This window comes from Agelaius phoeniceus, chromosome 4, assembly GCF_051311805.1.
Source record: "Agelaius phoeniceus isolate bAgePho1 chromosome 4, bAgePho1.hap1, whole genome shotgun sequence".
NCBI classification, from domain to species: domain Eukaryota; kingdom Metazoa; phylum Chordata; class Aves; order Passeriformes; family Icteridae; genus Agelaius; species Agelaius phoeniceus.
The window spans coordinates 57,764,658-57,789,084 of record NC_135268.1 but is presented as its reverse complement, the minus strand read 5'-3'; the positions used below and the strand labels follow the sequence as shown (position 1 = coordinate 57,789,084).

The window sequence follows — 24,427 nt, the reverse complement described above, 5'->3', positions numbered from 1 at the left end:
CAGCATCTGTGCAATACATCAGACTCATTTCACAGCTTACACTTTCTCTCTGTAGTAAAATTCTTTTGGGATTTCTTGACAACTTTCTTGAAAGACTTCTTGTAAATTAGGAGATATTGGAATTAAAAGTATAGATTAATTAACTGCTAAAGCCACTATTCTGTCATCCAAATTTACTGAATCAAGATGTTATGTTCTGATTGTTTAATTACAAAATATATGTCTAATTTGCTCCTCCATATTCAAATTCACGTTTTCTTAAGCAAGATTTTTTTTTTTAGTTTAGTATTATGCAATGTTTTTTATACATCTCTGATCCCTTTACATGCATTTAGGTGCAGCACATCTCTGTGTATACTTTTTTACCATTCTCTACTAAGAGGGCTTAGTATCTTATACCCCATCTGGATGATTTAAATGAAAAATGATTCTGTAGAGAACACCCTGTTCTCCATTCTCAGTCTGCCCTCTTTCCTGGAGGAGCAGTCTTTCACAGAAATGGCTTTTTATAGTGGGGAAAGAGGCTAGTTTAGAAGTGTCAGTATAAATAAGCATGTTGTCTGTCTCTGGAAGTGCGGAAGCAGTAATCAGTAATGGTGTGCTGCAGGCTCATAGCACAGAACAGCATCCTCCTGGAAAGTGTCAAGTGATTTACATGTCACAGGGCTCTCTGGGGACCGTGTGGGAAGAATCTGTCTACTGGCTGGGGACCTACTTTGATTTGATTTGATTAGGTTGGAAGTCACAACTGCAGAAGCACCTTTGTTTCCCAGAATAGTAAGTGGTTGTACATTACAGTGTCTGCAGTGATAAGCAGAGGGGAAAGATTTCCAAAGAGAAATGTTCACAGTACATTTCCTAGATAGGAGTGTTTAGGGAATAGTCTTCAAAAAAGGTTTCAACTAGTTTGGCAGCATTAAAAGACAGTAAAACACTTATGTATCGATGCAGGACTTCTTTGAAGTGAAACACTAAAAGGAGATGGAGACTTCATATTAAAAGCATTAATTAGCATTTGTGTGATGGTGGGCAGAGTACTTCTTTTTACATGGGGCAATGCAAGCTTTGATGAAGAGTGTACTTAACCATCTTTCTCCATTATCTTAGCTTATTAAATATGCTACTAAAATTGACTGTGCCTTTTGAAAAAAAAACCACCAAGGCACTGTTTATGATACATAGATGTTCATTCATAAGAAAAAAATGACTTCTGGAATGACTTTGAAAGGAGTTGTTGTGAACAAAATTTAATACAAATTTCATGGAAAAATACTGACTCAAGTTTTTTTTAGTTCTTTGGTGATATAATAATTCTTCTGGCCAAGTCATTTGCAAGCACTTAATGGCTGACTTTTTCAGTAATCTATAACTACAACCCATCCTATTCCAGAATTAAAAATATTTAATTTAATATAGGGCATTAATATAAAGAAGTTTTTAATTACTGTGGGTTTTATCAGTAGAATGCAAATTTCCTTTAGATATTAGTCTATCTGTACTTTATGACTTGGGAATATATCTAATTAGATTTTCTCTGGAATAGTGGATACAAATTTACACTCTGTGAAATTCAGCTGATTCTATGAAGATAAAGCAGAAAATTAGAAGATAACAAAGCTTGAAAATGTGGATTTGATTTACTTTCTTTACAGACAAAGTGGGGTATAAAAGATTTTTCTTCTTTATTTATATAATCTTTTTCTTCTTGTCTTATGTTAATCTCATTTTCTAAAATGTGATGTGTTTCAGTGTCTACATTTCAGCTTAAGTTAAGAAAATACATACTCAGATGATCCTACTAAAACAAATCTTTTATCCAGAAGAGCTTGTAAATATATCCCAGCACTGCATATTCTGTCTGCTACAATGTAAATGCCACACTAAAAGGAAATGTTAGGTAAAGTTGATATAAAGTTCATTTTCATATCCACCAGTGAATTGGTGCTAGAACTGCTGGGAAGTTAGCTCTCAGAAATATGCTGTAGCAAGACTTCTTCAGTTTTTGGCCATGTTATTTGTAGCCAAATTGGACAGCAGTAAATGAAATCTGCTATTTCACCTTCTCATGAAAAATTACCTACATGGATCCTGTAAAGTACTTCAGTTTATAGAATTAATGTGTATTTTAAAGTAAGAGAATAAACTGGAAAATACGTTGTGTCCTAATTTATTTAATGCTCGACCTCAAGCTACATGCCTTCTCCTACCTAGTTAAGATCATTATATGTTTAAAGATATGTGAGTGTGGACTGGAGCCCCTCCAGCACTAGGTTATGAATCTCTCCATTTTAGACTAATAAACTGCTTTTATAAATGAGGCTTGTGATAGCCTCATGTGGGAGCATTGCTACTGCAATATCTCTTTCCCATATACCCATTTTTCCCTCCCTGGCAATCCAAGACCTCCTCTGCATTATGGCCTAATCCTTCCCTGTCCTTTTCACCACCCTTCTCCTTTCCAGTTCTCTGCATGTGCCTTATCTGTTTCCCTGTACAAGGTATGTCTTTGGCTGTTTTCAGAACTCCACATCTGATCAGTGTCAGGTGAGGCTGTCCCTGGTGGTTAGGCAGGTGGTTCCTGCCAAACAGAATGTGTAACAAGAGTGGATGGATGGCAACCATGCTCTCCATGGCTGGGGTAATTTGGTTACTCAACTCCTTCCAGTTACTAAAATGAGGAAGTTTTGTTATCTGGAGGGTTTACCTCTCCCTGATTTAGCACCTGAGTGAAAAAACTACCTTAGCTGATAACCACGCCTAATCTTTATTTTCGGTGAAAACTAAACTAAAATTTAAATGTAAGGACAGAAAATACTTGGGTATGGCCTAACTTGGTGTTGGCCTTAACTTCAGCAAGTTTTTGCTTATTCAGGTGTTTGCCTTCTGCATCTAGCCAGGTGTATAGGAGAGAAGTGACCTTGTTCCTTTGTATCCTGGTCAGCACTCCCAGGCTGATGCAAAATTGTTTCATGGGTCCAAAAGGCTCAGTCAAGGCAAAGAGTATGAATGAGCATCGTGTTCATGGAAAAAGTTTTCCATCTTGTGCCATGGGATTCCCTTCAGTGCTTAAATACCCCTGAAGTCTACAGCAAGGTGACAACATTTTCCTAAAAAGGACCAAAACAGTTGTGATGAAGTGAGATTTTCTTCATCTAGAAGATTTTCATGGAGCTTTTGGGTTTTTTCCTTGAGTTCATCATAAGCCATTCAACAACATATTCTGTTAATTTAAAGCATTATCAGAATAAAGAGATTTTAAGTATTAAATATATAAATATCTCTATCTGAAAGAGACTTCATGAAGGCAGGAAAAAAAAGCTTCAGTTCAACTATATCATGATCTCTTGAGAAACTTTACAAAAAGAAACAATTTCTGTTAGAATGTTTTCTTGGAAAAGCTTACTTAAAATATATGAGTTTTTTATTTACACTGCACACACACAGAGACTCATATGTCTCAATCGGAGCAAAAGTGAAACAGAAGACAAGTAGCAGGACAAGAGTAAAAGGAAAAAAAAAATAGGCCAGTATTTCTGCCTCTAGATTTAAAAAGGCCCTTTAATCTTAAATTCTAAGGCAAAGTCCTTTTAAGTTAGAATACTGCAGTAAACTTAAATGATTTTTGAGTAATTTTCTTAAGAAGATTTTGGCATTGTCTTTATGTGCATAAATCACAGAGTTGATACCTGTGCATGAAAGAGGGCAATAGCTTATTAGGTAAGCATGCTATGTAGTATGAATAATCATGGCTTTTCCTGTAGTACTTTTTGGTATAATAGTTTCTTATGTCCACATGGCAGAAATTTGCTCTACCATAACCATGATATGCTGGGGTGTGTGAGGAAGCAGCTTCTGGTTTAAGTGTCCTCATCACTGACTCTGTTTTGACTTGTTGGCACTTGGGCCACAGGTCTATATCTGCATTGGTTTCCCATATGCAAACATCTACAAGTTCAAAAACTTCTTGGAAAATTGTTTCCATCAGTAAAGTCACACTTTACAGCATGGGAATTTTCAATTACGGTCACTATACATACAAAACAAACATGGTCAGTAACATTAGCTACAAGCTGAAATTAAAATACTTGTTTAAAGAAGTTAGAAGTGTGGCTGGGCAAATCTAGTATTGTATGTTAAAGAAAATATTTTGTGTACAGTATCTAAAGAAATTGTGTGTATCTTTAAAAATATGGCAATTGCCTTATTGCAGGTAGCAACATATATTATTTGGTCTGTAGGAACATTCCTCTCCCCATTCCCATGGTTTACATATTTCAATTATTTCATAGAAATCTTTAAGCATTTCTGAATAAAAATTACTATGCAAATTGCTATATGTGAATAGCACATTGGGATTAAATTAAGACTAATTCAAGATTGAAATTTTTGATGAGAATTCTGACTTAAATTTTAAAAAAATCTTATATGTTTTGAAAGTAAGTTTTCTTTTAAATATGAAATCAGAATTTGATTTTAATTTACAATATTACTCTCTACAGGTTTAAAGGTTTGGCTGGTTGTTTGGTGGGGTGGTTTTCTGGTTTTTTTTCTTTTGGTTTGAGTTTTATTTGGTAATGGAAGAAGTAAAAATTATACTGAGAAAGAAGAAGTTGTCTTCTTTGTTGAAGTCTATCCTTTCTAATTTCTTATGTCTTTAGATTCTTCTTTAGCTTGGGGGTTGTATAGTTATGTTGTTGCTCTTATTTTGCAGACGGTTAGAACAAAATTCAATCAAGGTCATACCTCCTGGAGCTTTCTCCCCCTATAAAAAGCTCCGAAGAATGTACGTACCGAATAACTTACATTTATTTACATATGTATGTGTGTGTGTGTGTGTGTGTGTGTGTATATATCCAGATAAAAAAAACAAATCAAGAGGGTACAGGGGAACTGCAGTTAATGTGTGAGCTCTTAAGAAAGTTTGACTGCTAGAAGGCAAACTGATATGGCAGCCTAATGATTGAGACCATATATCATCTTTGTCGTATTAATAATATCTGGGTTTTTAGCAAATATTGAAATAGTTTAATGTGCGTTTGCATAGAAGCACTATGTTACTGTAGTGAAAATTCTAGTAAAAAAAAAAAGAATGAGGATAACTTCAGATTATTTTTGAGGCTTTATAGCTCTGGGGTTATAGCAAGCAGAGAATTCTTTAAAAATGTACTTAAGCAATCAGGAAAAGTAAACATTTTCTCCTTTTATTCCAAGAGTTTTGAACTATATTTAACTATGCATTTAGTTTCAGTGTACTGGCAATTGCAGTGGTTTTATATTAAAATTCTTTGGCAGTGTCTCATGTAAATATTTCCAATTTCTCTCTCCCATCCATGCTTAATTCTGATTACATATTATCTTAAAGTTCATTATTTTGAAAATAGCTTGAATTAATTGAATCAAATGTTATTTGTTTCAGTGACCTGAGCAATAACCAGATCTCTGAAGCAGCTCCAGATGCTTTCCAGGGCTTACGTTCACTCAATTCACTGTAGGTATCTGTTTGACCTGTAAACAGAAACAAATTTTTCATATTCTTACAGCGAAATTATTCTGGCTTTTTGGCTCAGTGCAAAATGTTGCTATAAATTCAATCCATTCTGAAAGTTGTAATAATAATTTTAGAATGATAGTGGTAATTGAATATTCTTTTACAGTTGGACACTAATAGTGTGTGTGGTTTTTTATAAATATGTTCATGGCAAAGAGTTAACACAACCAATCATGTATTTTATTCCCCAGTTAGTTGTTCTTGCAAACAGCAAATCCATTTAGCAGGGTCCCTTGGTAAGCCTGTGGTAATCAGTGAGGTGCTGATTCTGCAGAGATCTTTGGGTTAGACATTGTTTGGGAAAGTGTGATCCTGATGCCTCACAGGACCACAAGGATATTGCAAGTATCAAGTGGTTGTTATTCAATTCTTTTCAGGAAAATGGGAATTTTGCTATGTTTGAAGTCAAATTCCCTGCCTTTCATAATGGTAGGTCTGTATGCTTTATTTCCTGGTACAGAGTCCTGTATGGCAATAAAATCACAGAACTTCCAAAGGGCCTATTTGAAGGACTCTTTTCCCTGCAACTGCTGTGAGTATTTTTTTCTTATTTATTCTATTTTAGGATCATTCAAAAGGGTAAACATGATGAGAGAGTTATGCTAGAAGAAGAACTGGCAGGAAATCCCATACGTAAGATCAAAGTACAGTAAAATCAAATTATGCTAAAACCAAAAGAGTCAGGACTCTTGTAGGCCAGCTTGCCACTCATCCAGAAATGTGATCATATCAGTTAATGTTTCAGCCTGAAATGATTAAAATGAAGTTATTCTCCCATGTGGAGTTTCTAAGGATAAAACTCATAAAGATATGATACTGTAAATGACAAATAGAATGTATATAATTGTGTGGGAACCATGGAAGTAATATTTGTGTGTTTTATAAAGAGAAAATATATAGTGGAAATGCTATGCAATTGCATTTCTAGTTGTACCCATGAAAGAACAATATTGCACCACAGTTTCATTGATGACTTCTAATGTTTACTGACACTCTCTGCAATTCTTTGAATCTGTGAACTTGAGCTGCTACGTCGTTTCACACTTTGGAAATTTCCACATGTAACCTTTTAAACAGTTGCTGTTTAGATTTTATACTGGAATAAAGAATGTCATGATGGTAATTTTATCAAAGATTGTCAATATTTAACAGAAGAGGCTGTGCAAGTAGGTGTACCGTGTAAAAGAAATGTGTTAAATAGACCATAAAACAACAGTGGTGGTTTTGAAAGAACTTGCCCCAGAATAACTGACTTGCTGAATTAGAGCCTTCTTAAAGCCTTCACACATGTTTAGAATTACCTAATGTCCAGACTTCACCATGAAGTGGTTGGCAAAATGTCAACTAATTGAAGATGGCAAAACAGCAATATATATACAAAGAAAATGCAACTTCTAGCACCACCTAGAGGTTTGCATTTTGATTGACTTTAGTCAGAAAAATAGTATAGTAGTTGGCAGGTATGCTTTCCTGTTTTCCTTTAAAGATGCTTTAGCTACAAAATATATTTCAGATTTGGTAAAAAAAATTAAGGTAAAAGACCTTTCCTAACTCTCAAGTCTGCATTAAAAAAAGACCCTATGTTAATGTGCATTGTATAGATAGTACATTTAGGTCTAAGTAAATTTCTACTTGTGTGGCAAAACTTTTTATCAGAGCATTAGGTTTCAAGTCCACCATTTAATTTCATTTCTGGCTCAAAATGGAAAGAAGTAAAAAGTATTTGGTTATAAAAATGCTTTTAATGGAATGGCTTTTTTTTTCTCTTCAAAAGGACTTGGTTTAGATTGGCTTGTTTGTTTTAACACTAAAAGTCTGGGAGGTACAGGGAAGAAAAGGCTCCCTTTGAAGATGCAGAGGAGAAAGGATCCAAGACAGATTTGGATATATTCCATGCCACCAGTTTTTAGTACAACTCTGTTAATGTGGCAGCATGCTGATTAGTAACATATAATTAAAAGTGCCACTGCACATCTCTTCCAGCTAATGAACACAGTGTTCACTTCCTTTTTGTTTGTTTATTTATTTGGCAAAGAAACTAGTTTTCCTTGAATATACTTGATTTTTTAGGCTTGTTTCTTTGCACAGTACACAAATACCACACAGACATTCTACCAGCACATACAAGAAATGTGAATTTAGCTAAATAAATGCAAGCATTTAAACTCCAAGGTTCAAATATGCAGGAATATGTATAACCTAAATAAGATACTTCAATTCACTGAAATTCCTTATGTCATTGTCAATTATAATTTGTTACAACATCTCTTGTTCTGGTTGCAAAGATGCACAAAGAATTGTCTATGAAAAATGCTGAAGCCACGACACAGAACGATTTCTTTCAATTTTATAATTATCTTCCATTAAACAGATTATTGAATGCCAACAAGATCAATTGTCTGCGAGTTGATGCCTTTCAAGATCTGCACAACTTGAATCTTCTTTCTCTGTACGACAACAAGCTTCAGACCATTGCAAAAGGCACCTTCTCACCCCTACGTGCCATTCAGACCTTGTACGTATGGACTTGTTTATGGTTTTCTCAAGTATGACTTCATATTCTACAGTGCAGTAAAAGCACTGGGTACTGCTGAGACCAAAGGGAAATAATGTGTGATATTATTGGTTTTTTTCCTCCCAATGAAAGGCATTTGGCTCAGAACCCGTTTATCTGTGACTGCCATCTGAAGTGGCTGGCGGATTACCTGCACACAAACCCCATTGAGACCAGCGGTGCCCGGTGCACCAGCCCCCGCCGGCTGGCAAACAAAAGGATTGGCCAGATCAAAAGCAAGAAATTCCGCTGCTCAGGTAATTTTCTTCGTTCGGCTGCTATTTTTCCTTTATTGGCAAAAAGAAAAATAGTGGTTTTAGAAGTTCTAATGAAAGCAGCTGTCTCCCTACAGAATTATTAAACATCACAGAATTATTTTTTTTTAGTTGGTTGACTGAATAGAGGGAAATCTGGGAAGTCATAGACTGTGGGATCACGGAACGTTACTGTAGTTAACATATTTGGCACTATTTCTGAGTAACATTAAATCTAACAACATAAATGTAATATATAAAACTTCAGAATTAAATGCTAAAGTTATTCACTACAAGTATCACCGCCATAAATCATTTTTTTAAATTTCCACAGGGCTCTGGAATATGTGAAAGATCTAAAAATTTCTAAGCTAAATATGGAAACATAACATATTCCTTTTATACAGGGAGCTTACTTCATACTGAAATTTACTGTTTTCTTTTTCTAATCTTATTCCATTTCCTACTTACATTTCTTTAAATCCTAACTTTTGTCATATGGTATCCAGCTGTTCCAGGTGCATTTCACATTCTACAGTTTATTCAGTCTCAAGTGCAAATACCAGATGAAAACTGTTTTTTAATCCATGTTCCGGATACATTTATGACTATTCACACTTCGTTGTTTATCAGCTCTCATTGTGAATACACATTTTTTTCACTTAATTATCTGTAGTTAACTGCAGTCCATACTTAATCTAATAAAACTCATTCTTTGCTTGCTGACATTCAGGTGCATCTTCTATTTTTTTTTTTCTCTTTATTTAGCTAAAGAACAGTATTTCATTCCAGGTAGGTTTGGCTCTGCAGTAAGATTGACTAACTGCAGATATTCTCTCCCTTTCACCCCAAAAGCAAAGTTTGTCATAGCTTTTAGGAAACTGATGCATGTGTATTAACATTAGTCATTACCTATAGCTATACATAGTTTTCCTTTGTAGACTAATAGTAATTCTGTTTTCTGAATATTAGAGCTTAGCATGCAGCTCCGTTTACCTTTTTCTGTCTCACAGATTTGCACACAACCTACCAAAATTATACCTATATTTATATTATTTAGAAGGTTGCACCTGCTAGTTCATATTTTAACTGACACTTTTACTTACCTTGTACCTTGCCTTTCTGCTGCTACTGTTTTTAAAATGTAGCTTCTGAGCTGCTTTTAAACACAGGAATCCATGCTGCCATCAAAGAGCTAGCACAACTCTAAAGACTAAACATTCTACAAATGAACGTTTTCTTGCCTTGCTTTCCTGCTCTACGCTGGCTGCATCTGCTGCTTGCTCACCCTCTTTTGTTTAGGAAATCACAGTGGAATGCTTGGAAAAGAAAGCTGATATTCTTAATTAGAGGCATTCTGTGGTCACATGTATACAGTGAATCAGAAATGCTTTCCATTAAAGAAAATATGACTTTCAAGTTGGAGTGAAATAGTAATTTACACACAGCTTTAAGCTACAATAAGTCTATGATATTTTTACAAAAGATTTACCAATGTTGGACCTAGCTCTTTGAAATATGGATCTTTCTTTCTTTTACATTGCTTGCCAGTGTGTGCACTGTTTTCTTAATAGAAAAAAAAATATTCACTCACATTATATTCATAACAGATTATAAATAACAAAATAAACAAGGGAATAATGCATCTATTGATGAGTTACAGTATGTGTTTTGCAATCGGGATTTTCTGCCATGGTTTAATATCTAGAAAAATATCTACAGTAATTGATTAGGACACCAGTGCACTCCTTCTTTCAAGTACTACAGGTATATCATCATTCTGCAGTCATCTTAGTTGTTTTCTCTTCAGCTGGTATGTTTAGCTCTCCTCCAAATGCTGTGTGATGTAACACTTAAATTTGCAGCAGTCATGTGAAATAATTCAGGCCCTTATACTAATACATTGTTTTGAATATGAAGTAAAGAAAATATGAAATACAAAATAAGGCCACAATTTGTCAGCACTAGCATCCACAAAAATGTGTTAAAGCAGCATAAAACAGGGGAATTCAATTTCACAAACCTGTAGTACCATTCCATTCCTTAGTGTGTAGTACAGCTGTATTCCTGCCACAGACTGACTTCTACTCAACCTTGCCGGCACAACTTTCACTTGTGAGTTAGAAGTGTTTTCCTGCCAGCAAATGTCCTCACAGCCTGGTTATTACATGGCCACTCATGCAGTTTAGGCTTATTTACATACCCTTTTAAAAATGGTATTCCAGGGGGAGGGTGGGGCGGGAGGAAAGAAGAAAAATAATTAAATTGTGAAGAATGGGCTATATACATGCTTCTCTGTTGCTTTCTCTTTCTATCAGGTTATCAGGGAGATGCTACCTAAAAGTATTTTAGTTGTGGAAGGCATTGTCTCTGAATATTTAATTGTTTAAACTGCTAACAGTGATGTACTCTGGATTCAGGAGGAAAAAAACAAAACTTATTTTTTGACTTGTTTATTGGGTATTTAAAAGTGCTAAAAACCACTTCTTTATACTGAAGTGGATACTATAAAATAATCTTAGCATTTCTTTAAACACCTAAATATTTTTAGTATTTGTTTTAAATATGTCATCTGGAGATGTTGCTCCGCAGACACTATGAAGTCCTAGTAAAATTTCATTATGGTAATTTGGAAGACTAAAGGTTTGCAAGTATTAAATCATTTATTTGAAAAAAATATCATTTATCTGCTACCTCATAGAAGTACCCTGTAGTGGTTTCATCATATGGATTACTAAAACATTTACAAGTGGTAGATAACATAGTATCTGATGACTGTTGGGTTTTTTCCCCCTCCACTGAGCAGTTTGTTTCTCCTATATTTGTTTGATTTATTAAGGATTTAAGTGGCATAGCATGTATATTTGGCTTGGTGATCCTTGTGGGTCTTTTCCAACTCAGAATATTCTGTAACTCCTATATATGTTTAGGGAGCAGCTTTTAAAGGACATATTCAAAATAGTGAAGAATAATTCATGGGAGGCATGATCATCATCCTAGATGAAATCTGTAATAAACCCCAATCTTATCTTCATTTTTAAATGCTACTCAAAATGAATTATTCTTTCTTTCTGCTGAGGACAATGGCCCTAGCACCATCTTCTAATCAAATGAAAGTTAAGTAGAGAACATGAAAGCTTAGTTCATGTTTTTGTCTTAATTGGCATTACTCTGTCTTTCTTTCCTTCTTGGCTATCTTTACTTTTTCAGGAGTTCACCATTTTGGCTGTAAGTAAAGTTCAGTGTCTGAACTAAATCACAGTGTACCTCCCAGCCCTGATGCACCTTCTGCTAGTCTCAGTCTTTTCACCTTTGTCCAAGAAGAACCCACAGGTCCTTTTGGCTTCTCTTTGTTTTCTTTGTCACCCACCCTCAGTTCCTTACCAGATGTTTTTTCCTGATATGTTTAGGATGTTTCTTTGACTGACTCTGGGAAATGGTGGAGGAAACTTTCAATGTGGTTCTTTTTTTCCCTTTTTTTTTTTCTTTTTGTATAGATATTGTATTTTTATTCAATCTGTGACAGTGATACTGTTACTGTGGCACTGGACATTCAGTAATAAGAATGCCATGTCATGTAAGCAAGTATTAAACTTCAAATGCTTCTGTAATTTATACCTATTCCCTCCTCTTTTCCCTTGCTCTTATCCTTGGCCTAATGGATGCAGTTTTGATAATGTAGCGAGATTTTCTGTTGTGCTTGATCTAACCATGTGGTTGTGAGGTATGAGTAAAACATGGTTCTGTCAAGCACCATGGAACGTCACGCAGCTTTCTACAGCATGGCAAGCTGCTGAGGCTTAAGTCAGGATCACACATTTTTTAAATTAAAGCTGAAAACAGGGCTTTCAACTTATTTGTTGAGATGATGTGGAGTATCGGGACTATAAAAACAAAAAAATCACAGAGGTTAATGAAGTCCAGTCAACAATACAAATTTGTAACCAGAGAAAGAGAAAAGGTGGCATTCAGGATCTATTTATTCTTGATACAGAGAAAGAAAACAAATTCTAAAACAAACAGAGGCATTTGTTTGATTAGCTATAAACAAGGCTAGATTGGCTGACAACATAATCAGCAGAAAGTACAGCTGTGAAAAGCTCAAGTTAATGTTATCCTGCTATGTGAAGTTGGTCTCAGTTTCTTTTTCCAGCATATCTTAAGTCCCTATATTTAACCCTCTCTTGAAGCCCTTGTGTCTGTTCAGTATCACGAAGTTTATCATGCATTTCCCAAGTTGCCCACCCGTTATCTGCATTGCAGACGTCTTTTCAACCCTCTCACAAGAAGAAAATCTTATACGTTATTGACTTAGTTTCTGTGTTTTGACTTTAATCTTCTACAGGCACTGAAGATTACAGATCCAAATTAAGTGGAGACTGCTTTGCAGATTTGGCTTGCCCTGAGAAATGTCGCTGTGAAGGAACCACAGTGGACTGCTCCAATCAGAAACTCAACAAAATTCCTGATCACATTCCCCAGTACACAGCAGAGTTGTAAGTTGAACCCATAATAAAAGATTGTTTACTTATGGAGAAAAACTAAAATTTTTAAATATGAAACCACAGCTTTACTTTTTTTGGACAGCAAAAATTGAAAGTAACTAAGTAACGCTTCCATGATGCACTTCAAAGGCTTAAATATTCATAAAAATTATTCATGCATTATTTCAATACCATGTGGCCCTAAAAATCTATGATAAAGAAATAAAACAACTATTCTATGTTTCTAGTTCTTCAGGACCTGAGGAATCCACTTTGATTTTTTGAAAGGTAGTGGGGTTTATTTTAATTTTAACTTTTAACTGCAGGAGAAAGTAGGGCATCCAGTAACCAGAGAGGTCTGTCTTAAAAAGTGCTACCTAGATGTTTAAAATGACAGAGATGATTCTTTTTATGCAAAGTACACATTATGTTTGTTGGGCAGGAGACCAGAGGAAGATAAAGCAGACAAACAGATCAGAGGTAAGATGAGATAATAGTATAATGAATAGAGGTGGGGAGAGAAGGACTCAGAGATTATTACTTGCTTGACAAGTGCCATATGGGAATTATTTTTAAGCATTACAACTGAAGTAATCTTCAAGGAGGGAGTGAAAGATAAAATTAAGACAGCTTTACAAGATTTCTCCATGTGCAAAGAACAGTATAAAAGGGAATGCAGAGATGGTTGAAGGATTGGCAGAAAGGTAGATGAAAGTGACTGTCATTGCAGAGCAAAGGTGGAAGGAAATAGCTGTTTTCCTAGGAGATTCAGTTTAAAGAACAAGGCAAAATGTTGAGGGACAAAAAAAGGGGCTTTGATTTGACATAGTAAAGCAGTGTAGAGATGTGGAGACAAGATTATTGTGATCAAGTTGTCACCTGCAGGGGTGAGATGAGCACCAGGATGGCACACTTCTTAAAAGAGCAGTCCACAGCCTTCATCAAAGAAACACTATGGCAATCAGATATGAAATAGTGAGACTATTGTTGAGTTTTTGAACATCTGGACAGGAAAAGAGATTTAAAACTGAAATATTTTTGAAACACAAATGGAGACTTTTTTTCTGTCTCTAATCTGGGAGAAGGAGTTGAACTTAGTATTATTATTTTCTGTGCTGGTTTTGGCTGGGGTAGAGTTAATTCCCTTACAGTATGGGCTTATGATTTGGAATTGTGCTGAACAGAGGGTTGATAATATGGAGATGTTTTGGTTCTTGGTGGGCAGGATTTACACAGAGCCAAGGCCTTTTCTGCGTTTTGTACTGCTGTGCTGGCAAGGAATTTGGGGGTACGTGGGAGGCTGGGAGGAGACACAGCCAGGACAGGTGACCCAACCTGACCCAAGGGATATTCCAGACCATGTGACATTGTGCTCAGTGTATAAAGGGGAGGAAGAAAGAGGAAGAGTGGGGCATTTGGAATGATAGTCTTTGTCTTTTCAAGACAATTGAAGGAGCCTTGCTCTCCTGGGGATGGCTGAACACCTGCCTGCCCGTGGAGAGCAGTGAATTAATTTCTTGTTTTTCTTTACTCGGCTTTTGATTTCCCTATTAAACTGTCTTTATCTCTACCCATGAGTTTTCCAGCTTTTACCCTTCTGGTTCTCTCCCTGATCCGTATGCTGGAGGAGAGAACAAAGTATCTGTGTTGAACATGGTGTCTTGCTGGGTTTAAACCACAACATGTTCCTATTACAAATCTGAAAATTACAATTCGAGAAAAAAAAAAAATTGATACAGTCTTGTGTGAAGGGAGATAGAATTCAGTGGAGAAATACATTTTATGTTATCCAATATGTTGAGATACAATTGTTTAATTTAAGAATAAAAGCTGATGGAATAAGTAACAGGTTAAAGTGTGGGAAGAAATCAAGTAGTGGTTGTGTAAATGAAGTTACTGAACCAAGAAAAGAGGAATGGAGTTGTTGACATTATTAAGCATGCATTACTTTGATATTTAGGAGGAATCATGTTTAATTGTCTCTTCTCTGAAGAAATTATAATTTTAATTTAGCATTTTAATTGTTTTTTTAGATTAATTTATTTGCATGTGGAAGATATACTGTCAGGTGTTTTCTTTCTATAATTATGGTTCCTACATGTTAAATTCAGAAGGAATAATGAAATAATCAAGCCTCATCTACTCTATATCCTAAACACTCAAATTTCAGTTGACAAATTTTTTTTTTATTAAATATGAAGTTACAGCACTTCTTTCAGAAAATATCCAGTCTTATTTGAAAGTGTTAGTGGATTAAAAAATCCACCATTCCCCTGAGACTGTTACAGAATTTGTTTTCTTTCACTTCTTTTAATTTTTTTTTTAATGGGAACTTTTAGTTTTAGATGTACTCTACTTCTCTTCAGTTTCCATTACTGCTTCCTTTATATTTTTTAGCATTAAAGAGCCCTTCTCTTTCCAGCAGTCTATCCAAGTTAGATGGTGCTTAACTGTAACAAAGTCATTATTCAGCCTTCTACTTGATAGGCTGTGCAGATTGTTCTTCAAGTCATTTGATGTAATAAAAATTTCAAGTCTTGCAAATATTCCAGAGAGGATAGAGAAATTGTGTCTTCATTTTTTTTTACTTCTGCTAAAAATCCATTTGCTCTAGCCAAATACATTAGTTTGGTTTTTGCCTCACTGATACAAAAGTTATAGCTCTTCCTCTTGTTTCCTCCTGTCCTGGTCTTTGATGCACTTTGTTGTTCATCCTGAGACTTCCTAGTCTAGCTCTAGGACCATTCTTTGATTTCCAGTTTGCATATTTACTGGCATGTATGAGAATAGCAGCTAGTTAGCCTTCTTTTTTTCTTTTCTTTTTTTTTTTTTGTCCACAAAATGTGATATAGAAACAGTAGTTAGAGACAAATTACATTGATGCTTCTGTAGGTGGTGAGGAGACCTAGACTAATTTCTGCAGGGTGATGCTTGGAGTTGAATCTCAGCTTGGAAATGAAGATCAAAAGGAAAAAAGTCCAAAGGAGGGCAACAAAGTCCAAAGGAGGGCAACTCACAGGATATGCTGAGTTGGAGGAGACCCACAAAGATCACTGGGTCCAGTTCCTGGCCCCAGTGATCTTTGTGGGTCTCCTCCAACTCAGCATATCCTGTGAGTCTCTTAAAAAAGTGTCTATTGTGTAAATTGTAACAGCAATAATACCACAGTGAAAAAACCCTGTTTCCTCCAAAAAGCCTTTTTAAAAAAAAAAATTTAGAAAATATGAATATTGCTCAAGACAGATACTTAATTGTAAAAGTTAAAAAAATTATAACTAAACCAATTAACTGCTGTTCTCACTTCCCATTTTGTCCCTTGCTCACTGTCTTCCAGAGAAACATTGAATGATCTGTCTAATCTGACAGTAAAGTATTTGATGTAAAGTACAAGTCTGTAATTGCACCCCAAAAATAAAATATTTTTCAGGTAGATTTCTAAAATGTAGGAAAACGCAGGAAGCATTTCAGAAATCACTCAAAATGAAGTCCCCAGGAGAAATGCTAAATAAAAAATAATTTCAGTCTTATATGCTCAATTTTTATAATGATTTTACAATAGATGATCACCTAACAAGGTAGTTTTAGGAAGCATGACTATCACTGCAGTATATAGGCTTCAAGGAAGGTTCAAATATTATTCAAAAACATGCAATATCTTAGCCATTGTGTTACTAAAACAGCCAAAAGAATCAAATAATCCAGACAAACAGAATATGTAGACATTAAGATCAAATGTTTCTGTTTATTTTTGATTTTGAGAATGGTATTTCAGTACTTTATTTCAACAAACCAGGTAAAAGTAATTTTAAGATCATTTTCTTGATCTAGTGATGGGTAATAACTACAGTTGCTGTCTTTACCAGTGAAGAGCACTGGGCTCAAAAATAATATTAAGATACAGAATGGAGATCCCATCACATCTGTAAACTTTCCAGTTATCTGTAATAAATTTGATCCCATTGTATATGGACTAATTTAAATAAAATAAATACAATTTAAATAAAATAAAATTAATATTCTACATATGACATTAGATAGAACTATTTAGTACTGGAAGTACAAGACTGAGGCATAAACAGCAAATAGGTCAAGAAAAAAGAATGTGGTTATCACACACCATAAAGATGAAGGAGTGCTATTGGGCACTAATGCAAATTTCATTTCAGGATATATGTATAGGAATGTAGAATGTAAATTATAGGAAATAATTATTGTACTGTGCATAGCAATAATAGTAAAGGATCAGCTGCAATACTGTGCTCAAGACTTCATTTTTCAAGATGGATATAATTGCTTGGAATAAAATTCAAGGAGAACAAGAATCATAGAAAAGAATACTGGAAGGGTTGAAGGCATTTGTGTGAAAGAAACTTGAGGGAGAGACAAAGTAAATTACTTCTAACAGGTAAAAGATTGTTGCAAAGGATAAATTATCAAATTATTTGCATTTTTCAGTGGGGTTAGAAATGTTTGCAGTAGAGTAAGTAAGTATTATTAAAATCAGTTAATGTTTTCATTATCAAGTCATTCGAGATGGTATAACACTTGAAAAGTATTTGAAGATGTCAGCATTTATAGAATGGTCAGTGGTTCTTTTGTTGATAGATAGGGTAAAGAAAAGTCTGTTTAGAGTCAAGAAATAACTTTATTAATTTAGAATATGCAAAAGTATTTTATATGGTCCCCCTAAAAATCATATTAAGTCTGATTTTTAGAGGTGATAGCATCTTCAGAAATTCATGTTCCTTATAGTTTAGTGTGACCTACAAATGTTTTGTGTATATCCAAAAAACTTCTGTCTTCTTTCAGTTTGGTTCCATGTTGAAACTGTTGTACAACCATACCTTCAGATTTACAACCTTCATTTCCCTTCTGGCTATCAATGAGAATGAACAGAAGGGAAGGATGAACGAACAGCTTTCTTTAATTTTCTAGTTTGTTTTTTTTTTTAAACTTGTCTTGCAATAAGGCAATTCTGAAAAGCATTCTGGGTTTACAATTGTGCTGAATTTCATTTCACAGTGATCTTGTCAGTCCTATCTTCTCCTTCCTATTTAAGATTTCTAAAGAAATGCTGGACAGACTCCCTTCCTTAATAATATGGCTCTATTAGAGCATATAAAGGATCTAAGACTCATAATTTCCGTTTTCATTTCAAGAGAGGAAATAGGGAGTACTAGGTCAATGCAGGTATTGTTTGAAATGTAGATGGTCCCCTAACATAGCTGCTGTTAAAGGTATACTGTACTGTAAGCCTTGCAGGAAAGAGAAATGCCCAGCTATTTGAATATTTGTGTTTGTCACTCATTGCATACCTTCTTACAGGGTATTTAATGCTGCCTTAAACAATGTATGTGTGCCAGCTGTAGTGGTATGAAGATAAATCATGGAGAGGGAAGTGTTTTTAAATTCATGGGAAGACCTGTGCGGTGGGTTTCATTCCCTACTCAAAAGGAGAGTAATTCTTTCATTCTTGTAAATAGTGTTCTGTGAGTACCTCCAGATGTCTGGCAGACTCCACCTGATATCCTTTTAAGAACTGAAGACTAATCTTCAGTGGTTTATATGTCTTTCTAAAGACTTTTATTTATAAGTTGCCATGGAATCCTCCCTTAGTTACATTCTTGTTTGAAAATTAAAAACACATCTTATATTCCTTTTCAGCTTTAGCTGTGCAAAGTTCTGTGATCAGGTTTTGAAAATGTCTTATGTATGCCTAAGTTTAACTAATGAGAATGTTCATTCCCAGGAATTATCAAAATTAGAGCTGTCATTATATAAGGAATTGTTCTGCAGATACCAGTTAAATATCAGATGTTCAGGGAAGCCAGACTGAAAAGTTCATATAATGTGGAACATTCTGTATCAATCCCTGTATAATTTTTTTTCTGAAATTGCTGTATAATTTTTTTTAGGCGACTAAATAACAATGAATTTTCAGTCCTGGAAGCTACTGGAATCTTTAAGAAGCTTCCTCAGCTGCGAAAAATGTAAGTGCAAATTCAATGACCTTGTCTATTCAGATAGTGTATTAGCTCCTTGCTGTGACTCTCCACCTTTCTTAGTTCTAATCTACAAAAGATTCAGTTTATTCCAATCAAAAATCAAGAATGGGTTTAAATTAATCCCTGAGGTAGGTCAGAGTTGGCAGCTCTCCTGTCTGGGGCTTGGCACTGCCAGCAGCCACTTCCCATGGTGTATAGCTCCAGCACCTTCACAGCAGCATCCAGCCAGCTGGTCTCTTATGCAGCCACAGCAGGGAGCTCACAGTATAAGCTGCTTAGAAGAGATTCCAGTAATCTTTTGTAACTTCCTGTATTATTCTCTAACCAGACAATTTTGCCTCTTTCAGCACATTAAGGGCATGCCATTGATTCTGTGCTTCATTAAACGGTCATTAGGTGAGGGGAATATCAAAATTTAAATGACTGAGAAAAAGTGGTTTGATAGGTCATCCATGTAAGTCCAGGTTAACAGTTAATGTTCTAACAGTAGTTTATAATCTTACCAATTGCAAGTGTTGCTAAAAATAAGACTATGAGAAGCTTTTCTTTAGCTTATGTAAAAGACACGTTTGAAGGTAGATAATTTAGTTAGACTTTGTGAATCTGTGCTCAATCATTTCAGGTTTTAAACCAAACATAAATAGTAGTGAAGAGAAGAATGCAAGTAAAAACAAATTAGTAGTCACCTTGAGACTACCATTTGTAACAGAGCAGTATTAGTGATCAAAATCTTAAGGGAGCAATAGTATTGCTTCAACTATTGTTACCCTTAACCAGATCTGTGATGGTGTGGTCACAATTAGTTAAATATTGATTACTGATTTTTTTTGATTAAAATATTTTTAAAGCCCCAACAATATAAAATGAACTTGCCTTTGACCTCTCTACTTGAGTACACCTTACCACTTTGAACTGGGCTGCAACACTTAGAAAAAAATATAGCAATGTCTGGCACAACAGTTTTCTGGTGCTATGCAGTAGATACCCCGTTTTCTTCAATCTTCAAGAATCAGAATCTCAGATTAGCACTTTTTACAGCTGCAGTGTACTTTGGAAATATGAAGTATCAATATGAAGCATCAGTGGACAAAGGAAGGGCTGTAGATGTCATTTATCAAGACTTCTCTAAAGCTTTTGACATGGGCCCCTGCAGCATCCTTCTCTCTAAACTGGGGAGAGATGGGTTTGATGGGTGGACTTAGATGGATAAGAAATTGTTTGGACAGCAGCATCCAGAGGGTAATGGTCAGTGGCTCAGAGTCCCAAAGACATCAATGACAAATGGTGTCCCTTAAGGACCTGTATTTATAGTGAAAGTTGTCCCTGCCTACAGCAGAGGAATTGGAACTAGATAATATTCAAGGTCTTTTGCAACCCAAGACATTCTATGATTGCAGGATTCTAGGAAATAAACGGCTTGATGTGTCATACATGCACATGCATACACACACATTTATACATATATCAGATCTTCATATTTAACAATATTTCTTTTAAATTGAGGATGTGTTCAAGACAAAAGGGAAAAAAAAAAAGCATGAATATTAATCAGTCTTAATGTAGCTGTCTGTTGGAACTCCCAAAGGCTTTAAAATCTGTTTAATTAAATAGGGAAAAAAATGAAAAAAAATATTAATGAAGAGTTAACTATTTTAATAATACTGCTCCATAACTTCCTAATACAGTTGTCAATTGTTACAACATTCTTCCATTGAGAGAATAATAGAGTGACTGCTTAAGCATCACTGGAAGAAAGTGAAGTACTGATGTTGCAGAGACAGCAATATGAGTGAATTCTGTATTTCTGTGAAGCTCATATTTCTTATGGAGGTTTAAAATAGGTGCAAAGATCTTTCTGCACAGATGACATTAAAAAATTGAGGCCTGACTGTTTCATTGATTTGATGCTTCATCAGTAATAAAGCATGTGTATGCACTGCAACATTGATTAGCTATGCAACATTAATCTTTAAAATATCTATGTGAAGTGGATGAAGTAGTATCCATGTTACAGCAAGAACAAAAAGGTTTTAGGAAACTGAGGGCTTGACATTGACAAGCCATCTGAGATTAAAAATAATGAATTTCTTGCTTCCAGTCTTCCACAGCACCTTGCAGACTGAACAGCTCCACTGTGAAACTAAATGAAAGCCTTAACTGTGGATGTTGTCTACTTAGACTTTAGTTAAGCCTTTGACACCATTTCCCACAGCATTCTCCTGGATAAACTGGCTGTTCATGGCTTGGACAGACATAAACTTCACTGGGTAAAAGAATGGCTGGATGGCTGGGCCCAGAGGGTAGTGAATGAAGTTAAATCCAGTTGGCAGACAGTCACAAATGGTGCTCCCTAGGGCTCCGTATCAGTCGTGTTTAATGCGTGTGTTGATAATCTGGATGAGAGGATTAAATTCACTCTCCACAAGTTTGCAAATGACACCATGTTGGATGGGAGTGTTGATCTGCTGGAGGGTAGGTAGGTTCTGCAGAGGGATCTGGACTGGCTGGATAGATGGGCCAAGGCCAACAGTATGAGATTCAGCAAGTCCGAGTGCCAGGTCCTACACTGACATTACATCCCCAGGCAGTGCTCAGACTTGGGGAAGAATGGCTGGAAAGCTGCCCAGCAGAAAAGAATCTGGGGATGCCAGTCAACAGCCAGGTGAACATGAACCAGCATGTGCCCAGGTGGCCAAGAAGACAAATGGTACCTGGCCTGTATCAGCAATAGTGTGGCCAGCAGGACCAGGGCAGTGATTGTCCCTCAGTGCTCGTCATTGGTGAGGGCACATCTTGAGTAGTTTGTTCAGTTTTGGATTCCTCTTTACCAGACACTGAGGTGCTGGGAAGAGTCCAGAGAAGGGTAACCTAGCTGCTGGAGGGTATGGAGCCCAAGTGTGATGAGGAGCAGCTAAGGAAACAGGTTGTTTAGCCTGGAGAAATGGAAGTTCGGTGAGGACCTTCTCGCTCTTTACATGTATCTGAAAGGAGGTTGTAGTGAGGTGGGGGTTGTCCTTTTTGCCCAGGGGACAAGTGACAAGATGAGAGGAAATGATATCAAATCACAGGAGAGGAGGTTTAGTTTGGTTTCTCCATGGTTGTCAAGCAGTGGAACAGGTCACCCAGGGAAGTGGTGGTGTTGCCATCCCTGGAGAAATTTAAAAGATTTGTGGATACATTTTTGTAATGGACTTTGCAGTACTGGATTAGATGCTTGGACTTGATGATATTAAAGGTCCTATCCCACCTAACTGATGAGATGATTGTGTACTTCATCACAGGCAAGGTGTAGGTTACATTTCAGCTAGTCTAGAGAGAGTAGTCAGCACTGAAGATTAAGCCACAACTTCCTGGGTTTTTTTCCTAACAAATATTATCTTTCTTGTTTTGAATGAATTAAACACCGTTCTAGAAATTGCATCAAATAATGTTTGATTTTCTTCCCGACACCATTAATTCCATCAAATAGTCTTCAGCTTTACTTCCACACACTTTGTCTCAGGGAGGTTTTAAGATATTTTTAATATTCAGTAGTGTATTATAACACTGTTTAATGTGTAGCTATGTACTTCTGTAATATGTGTAAATAATTACATGAAACAAACAAAACAAAAGGGCACTATTATGAAAAATATTTAAGAAAATATGTGCTGTTGCATATGTTTGCTTTTGTGTATATATAGTACAGATACTACACATTTGGGATTTAATTTCCATATTTCAACTAAAATTGTAAACACTAAGTATTTTGGCAATATTTTAGGTAATTTTCCCGACATTTTGATCCACTTTGCAGGCAAATTGCAGATACATGCAATTATCTTGCTTATAAGCCCTCATCTCTAACTAATGTCATAAATTATTAACATTTCATGTACTGTTTATATTCACACATTTCCTTTACATATGTTGCTGTTTATACTGCTTTCTTATATTTTTCTATCAAGATATAATAAATCAGAGGTTAGCTGTACTGTACTCATACAGTATAATTTTGTTATTAATTCATCTAAAAATGCTACAAAGGCTGGAGACCTGAAAAAATATAGTTACTGATAAGATTCAAAATTAGGAAAATATGTTCTTATGTGGCAGCAGCATAGTTTGGGTAATTGCCACTATTTAAAAACCATCTTCCAAAGATTACTTTAAAAATCTTTGCTTCCTTAATCAATGCCCTTAGAAGGGCATTGATTATTTTTTTACTGGTTTGAAGTTGAATGATGTATTTATATTTTGTTCTTTTACACAACAACTTGGCTACTGCATCAAGATTACATTTGATGATTTCGGAGATCTTTTCCAAGCTTAGTGGAAAACTAAGATTCTAAGTCTTTCTTGGAATTAATTCAGACTGGAGCATTTAACAGTTAATTTAGGACACTTATAAAAGAAAATCCCCTCAGTTCTTGTCTGTTTGTGTTAATGTGTAATAGAAACCTGAGCAATAACAAGATTACAGATATAGAAGAAGGAGCATTTGATGGAGCCTCTGGTGTGAATGAACTATTGCTCACAAGCAATCGCTTGGAAAGTGTTCAGCACAAAATGTTCAAAGGACTAGAAAGTCTCAAAACACTGTAAGTATATTTATTTGTGTGATTTTATTCTCCTTTTCTCACAGGTATTTTTGAGAATAATATTGTATCTGTCCTAAAAAAATTATTTTGGAGAATTAGTTATGGATAATTCAAGCATATTTTGGTTTTTATTTCTATTTTACTAGAAGCTATACATTATACTAATTTATTAGTTATTAATTATGGGTATACTGGTTCCTCTAAAGCAATGAAATAGTTGAGAATGGGTAAACATCCAACTTCAGAAATGGAAATGGAAATAATCATCAAAGTAACAGAATTTTGCATGGGAATTACACATTTTACGTAATGGAGTCTGATTCATTCAATTCAACCATTACTGGGAATTTTGCTGGAGGAAGAAATTGTTCTGGTGTGTATTGAAATGTGGGAAATGATTCTCTCCTAAGTAATCTTTTTGTCATTTCAACAGTGAAGGCAAGATTAAAAGCACTATAGCTTGAACTTATTTCATTCTTTCCATGAAGCAGTTTAGTTCTTTCCACTCAAAAAATATGTTTATACAATCTACAGCATCTTGGCCTTCTTCAGAGAGCCTGCCCTTCTGATCTGCAGACCAGAGCCAAGATTGAATAGTCTTTGGGGTTTCAGCTGTCCATAGACATTAGGTATTTTAAATAAATCACGTCTACAATTTCTAACCTTGCAGTTAAAGCTGCTAAATTGTTTAAAGCAGCTAGTCCTATACAAGAGCAAGGGGGGAAATTGCCATCTTTTGGTGGATAGAGAGGAGAACAACAGAGTTCAAAGTTCTTAAGTTTTAGAGAAATTTGAGGGATTTTAGAATAGCTTAGGATTTTGAAATGTGTACTGTCTTAGAGTCATAATGAGGAGGAATGCTGATTTCACTTGAATGAAATGCTTTTGAATGCAGTAGAAGTGGTTTCTAGAATCTGTCCTAAGAAAAATGAAGTCAAAGGGACCTCAAGAGGAGGTAAGCTGGTACAAGCCTCTACTCTATATAAATAACAGTTCTGGAGT

At 35.4% G+C, this 24,427-nt stretch overlaps 1 protein-coding gene across 10 annotated transcripts in view; it reads left to right on the top strand.

Annotated features, from left to right (window-relative positions):
* SLIT2 (slit guidance ligand 2) overlaps positions 1-24,427 on the top strand; it is a 260,841-nt gene that overhangs the window by 181,872 nt on the left and 54,542 nt on the right. For 5 of the 10 annotated variants that reach the window (XM_077177663.1, XM_077177660.1, XM_077177667.1 and 2 more), the window contains exons 10-19: positions 4,712-4,783; positions 5,417-5,488; positions 6,009-6,080; positions 7,920-8,063; positions 8,196-8,359; positions 9,125-9,148; positions 11,567-11,584; positions 12,702-12,852; positions 18,756-18,830; positions 23,282-23,425. In XM_077177663.1, the coding sequence (XP_077033778.1) occupies positions 4,712-4,783; positions 5,417-5,488; positions 6,009-6,080; positions 7,920-8,063; positions 8,196-8,359; positions 9,125-9,148; positions 11,567-11,584; positions 12,702-12,852; positions 18,756-18,830; positions 23,282-23,425 (936 nt within the window). The remainder of the gene's footprint in view (positions 1-4,711; positions 4,784-5,416; positions 5,489-6,008; positions 6,081-7,919; positions 8,064-8,195; positions 8,360-9,124; positions 9,149-11,566; positions 11,585-12,701; positions 12,853-18,755; positions 18,831-23,281; positions 23,426-24,427) is intronic. The other 5 variants (XM_077177665.1, XM_077177661.1, XM_054633202.2 and 2 more) reach the window with 3 other exon arrangements.